This window comes from Oncorhynchus keta, unplaced genomic scaffold, assembly GCF_023373465.1.
Source record: "Oncorhynchus keta strain PuntledgeMale-10-30-2019 unplaced genomic scaffold, Oket_V2 Un_contig_7813_pilon_pilon, whole genome shotgun sequence".
NCBI classification, from domain to species: Eukaryota; Metazoa; Chordata; class Actinopteri; order Salmoniformes; family Salmonidae; genus Oncorhynchus; species Oncorhynchus keta.
The window spans coordinates 30,001-35,000 of NW_026289691.1; the positions used below are offsets into that span (position 1 = coordinate 30,001).

Sequence of the window (5,000 nt, forward strand, 5' to 3'; positions counted from 1 at the left end):
CTCTCTCTCTCCCCTACTCTCTCTCTCCCCTCTCTCTCTCTCTCCCCTCCTCTCCTCTCCCTACTCTCTCTCTCCCCTACTCTCTCTCTCCACTACTCTCTCTCTCTCCCTACTCTCTCTCTCCCCTACTCTCTCTCTCCCCTACTCTCTCTCCCCTGCTCTCTCTCTCCCCTGCTCTCTCTCTCCCTACTCTCTCTCTCCCCTGCTCTCTCTCTCCTCTCCCACTCTCTCTCTCCCCTCTCTCTCTCTCTTCCCTACTCTCTCTCTCTCTTCTTCCCTCTCTCTCTCTCTTCCCTACTCTCTCTCTCTCTTCCCTCTCTCTCTCTCTCTCTCTCTCTCTATCTCTCTCTCTCTCTCCCCCTACTCTCTCTCTCCCCCTTACTCTTTCTGTCTCTCCCCTGCTCTCTCTCTCTCCCCTTACTCTCTCTCTCCCCCTACTCTCTCTCTCCCCTTACTCTCTCTGTCTCTCCCCTACTCTCTCTCTCTCTCCCCCACTCTCTCTCTCCCCCTGCTCTCTCTCTCCCCTACTCTCTCTCCCCCTCTCTCTCTCTCTCCCCTTACTCTCTCTCTCCCCCTTGCCTCTCTCTCTCTCCCCTATCTCTCTCTCCCCTACTCTCTCTCCCCCTATTCTCTCTCTCTCTCCTCTCTCTCTCTCCCCTTGCTCTCTCTCTCTCTCCCTCTACTCTCTCTCTCCCCCTCTCTCTCTCCCCTGCTCTCTCTCTCCCCTTACTCTCTCTCTCTCCCCCTACTCTCTCCCCTCTCTCTCTCTCTCTCCCCTACTCTCTCCCTCTCCCCCTACTCTCTCTCTCTCCCCTTACGCTCTCTCTCTCTCCTTCGCTCTCTCTCTCCCCTGCTCTCTCTCCTTACTCTCTCTCTCCCCCTACTCTCTCTCCCCTACTCTCTCTCCCCCCTCTCTCTCTCTCCCCTACTCTCTCTCCCCCTACTCTCTCTCTCCCCCTGCTCTCTCTCTCTCCCCTTACTCTCTCTCTCCCCTTTCTCTCTCTCCCCCTCTCTCTCCCCCTCTCTCTCCCCCTACTCTCTCTCTCTCCCCCTACTCTCTCTCTCTCCCCCTCTCTCTCTCCCCCTTACTCTCTCTCCCCCTCTCTCTCTCTCCCCCTCCCCTCTCTCTCTCTCCCCTACTCTCTCTCTCTCCCCCTACTCTCTCTCTCCCCCTGCCTCTCCTCCTCCCCCTCTCTCTCTCTTCCCTACTCTCTCTCTCTCTTCCCCCTCTCTCTCTCTCCCCCTACTCTCTCTCTCCCCCTACTCTCTCTACTCTCTCCCCCTACTCTCTCTCTCCCCCTACTCTCTCTCTCACATATATATATGCTCTCATATATATATATCTCCCTATATATATAATATATATATATATATTATATATATATATATACTCTCCCCCTCCTCCTCCTTCTCTCTCTCCCCCTTACTCTCTCTCTCCCCTTACTCTCTCTCTCTCCTACTCTCTCTCTCCCTACTCTCTCTCTCCCCCTCTCTCTCTCCCCCTCTCTCCCCCTCTCTCTCTCTCCCCCTCTCTCTCTCTCTTTTCTTCTCTCTCTTCCCTACTCTCTCTCTTCCCTTTCTCTCTCTCCCCTTACTCTCTCTCTCTCCCCTCTCTCTCTCCCCCTCTCTCTCCCCCTCTCTCTCCCCTTACTCTCTCTCTCTCCCCTACTCTCTCCTCTCTACCCCCTATACTATATATATACTCTACGCTACATATATATATATATACCCCTTACTCTATCATATATATACTCTCCCCCTTACTCTCTCTCTCTCTCCCCTTACTCTCTCTCTCTCTCCCCCTTACTCTCTCTCCCTCTCCCCCTTACTCTCTCTCCCCCTTACTCTCTCTCCCCTTACTCTCTCTCTCCCCCTGCTCTCTCTCCCCTACTCTCTCTCTCTCTCCCCCTCTCTCTCTCTCTCCCCCTCTCTCTCTCTCTCCCCTCCTCTCTCTCTCTCCCTGCTCTCTCTCTCCCCCTACTCTCTCTCTCTCCCCCCTCTCTCTCTCTCTCTCCCCCTACTCTCTCTCTCTCCTACTCTCTCTCTCCCCCTACTCTCTCTCTCCCCCCTACTCTCTCTCTCTCCCCCTACTCTCTCTCTCTCTCCCCCCTCTCTCTCTTCCCCTACTCTCTCTCCCCCTCTCTCTCTCTCCCCCTTACTCTCTCTCTCTCCCCCTACTCTCTCTCTCCCCCTACTCTCTCTCTCTCTCCCCTTACTCTCTCTCTCTCTCCCCCTTACTCTCTCTCCCCCTACTCTCTCTCCCCTACTCTCTCTCTCCCCTTACTCTCTCTCTCTCCCCTACTCTCTCTCTCTCTCCCCTACTCTCTCTCTCCCCCTACTCTCTCTCTCTCCCCCTCTCTCTCCTCTCCCCCTCTCTCTCTCTCTCTCCCCTTACTCTCTCTCTCTCTCCCCCTTGCTCTCTCTCCCCTATCTCTCTCCCCTACTCTATATATCTCCCCTTACTCTCTCTCTCTCTCTCTCTCTCTCCCCCCTCTCTCTCTCTCCCCCTCTCTCTGTCTCTCCCCTACTCTCTCTCTCTCCCCCTTGCTCTCTCTCCTCCCCTACTCTCTCTCTCTCCCCTGCTCTCTCTCTCCCCCTACTCTCTCTCCCCCTACTCTCTCTCTCCCCCTACTCTCTCTCTCTCCCCCTTACTCTCTCTCTCCCTTACTCTCTCTCTCCCCCTACTCTCTCTCTCCCCCTCTCTCTCCCCCTATTCTCTCTCTCTCTCCCCTGCTCTCTCTCTCCCCCTTACTCTCTCTCTCTCTCCCCTTACTCTCTCTCTCTCCCCTACTCTCTCTCCCCCTACTCTCTCTCCCCCTTACTCTCTCTCTCTCCCCTACTCTCTCACTCTCTCTCTCTCTCTCCCTACTCTCCCTCTCCCCTCTCTCTCTCTCTCCCCCTTCTTCTCTCTCTCTCCTTACGCTCTCTCTCTCCCTACTCTCTCTCCCTTACTCTCTCTCTCCCCCTGCTCTCTCTCACCCCCTACTCTCTCTCCCCCTCTCTCTCTCCCCCTACTCTCTCTCTCCCCCTACTCTCTCTCTCCCCTACTCTCTCTCCCCTTACTCTCTCTCTCCCTCTCTCTCCCCCTACTCTCTCTCTCCCCCTGCTCTCTCTCTCTCCCTCTCTCTCCTCTCCACATGACTCTTATATATATATATATACATACTATATACTTTATATATATATATATATATATATATATATATATATATATATATACATATATATATCATATATACATATATATATATATATATATATATATAACATATATACTACTCATACTATATATATATACTATCTCTATATATATATATATATATATATATATATGCATACAATATGCATCTCATACTGCATATATATATATGCATACATCTCTCTATCTATATATATATCATATACTATCTATACTCTGCTATCATATGTATATATATATATATCATATAATATATATATATCATACTTCATGTGGCATGTATATACACTGTAATCTATTATATATATATATATGCATATATATATACTATATATATATACATATATATATATATCTATATATATATCATATCATATCATACATTATACTCACCTCTCTCTCTCTCATCTCATACATCTACTCATATACTACTTGCTCATATCTCTGCATATCTGCTACCTACTCTCTCTCCCCCACCACTCTCTCTCTCCTGTCTCTCTCCCCCTCCTCTCTCTCTCTCCCTACTCTCTCTCCCCTACTGCTCTCTCCCCTTACTCTCTCTCTCTCACACCTACTCTCTACCTCTCCACCCCCTGCTCTCTCGCCTACTCTCTCTGCATCTCTCCCCCTACTCATCTCTCTCCCCCTAGCATCTCTCTCCCCCTATATCTCTCTCCCCCATATACTGTCTCTCTCTCTACACCAACATATACTCTACATCTCTCTCTCCCCGTACATCTCTCTCCCTCTCCGCCTGTACTCTCTCTCCCCCTCCCCCTATACTCTCTCTCCCCCTTACTCTCTCTCCCCCTACTCTCTCTACTACCTATATCTCCCTCCCCTCTCTCTCTCTCTCCCCCTGCTCTCTCTCTCTCTGCTCTACTCTCTCTCCCCCTCTCTCTCTCTTCTCCTATATCTCTCTCTCCTCTCTCTCTCCCCCTACTCTCTCTCTCTCCCCCTGCTCTCTCTCTCTCCCCCTACCTCTCTCTCTCTCTCCTCTCTCTCTCTCTCTCCCCCTCTCTCTCTCTCTCTCCCCCTACTCTCTCTCTCTCTCCCCTACTCTCTCTTCCCCTACTCTCTCTCCCCCTGCTCTCTCTCTCCCCCTTGCTCTCTCTCTCTCCCCCTACTCTCTCTCTCCCCCCTCTCTCTCTCTCTCTCCTTACTCTCTCTCTCTCTCCCTTACTCTCTCTACTTTCTTCTCCCCCCTGTCTCTCTCTCCCCTACTCCTCTCTCTCTCCCCCCTTCTCTCTCTCTCTCCCCCTACTCTCTCTCTCCCCCTACTCTCTCTCTCCCCCCTTTTCTCTCTCTCCTTACTTCTATCTCTCTACATTCTCTCTCTACTTTCTCCTTACTTTCTCTCATTTTCCTATATTTCCCTCTCTTCTCCCCCTACTTTCTCTCTACTTATACTCTCTCTCCCTATTTCTATCTCTACTCTCTTTCTTCTCTCCCCCTACTCTCTCTCCCCTATCTCTCTCTCCCCTACTTTCTCTCTCCCCCTACTCTCTCCCCCCTACTCTCTCTGTCTCCCCCTACTCTCTCCTCTCTCCCCTCCCTACTCTCTCTCAGGAACGGTTGCAGAGCTACAGTCGTACCTATGATCTCTCCCGCTCTGAACGGTCCAAAGTCCAGGCCCTGGCTGTCACCATGGCGACAGACGGACAGCCACTGGGGCAAATCGGAGAGCTGCTGGGCATCGCTGTGGGCAACCTGGACCTGTCAATCAAAACCGTTCTGCAGGTGGCCGTGGAGAATGTAGTCTCTGCCCTCAGGTATAAACTCCTCCTTTTACCTCATCTCT

The 5,000-nt window shown here is 51.3% G+C and overlaps 1 protein-coding gene across 1 annotated transcript in view; it reads left to right on the plus strand.

Annotated features, from left to right (window-relative positions):
- Positions 1-4,971, plus strand: part of LOC127926570 (NBAS subunit of NRZ tethering complex-like) — a gene marked incomplete at its 3' end in the record, with an annotated part of 32,733 nt that extends 27,762 nt beyond the window's left edge. The window contains exon 4 of the mRNA XM_052512006.1: positions 4,769-4,971. Coding sequence (XP_052367966.1) covers positions 4,769-4,971 — 203 coding nt within the window. The remainder of the gene's footprint in view (positions 1-4,768) is intronic.
- Between the last annotated feature and the right edge of the window lie 29 nt (positions 4,972-5,000).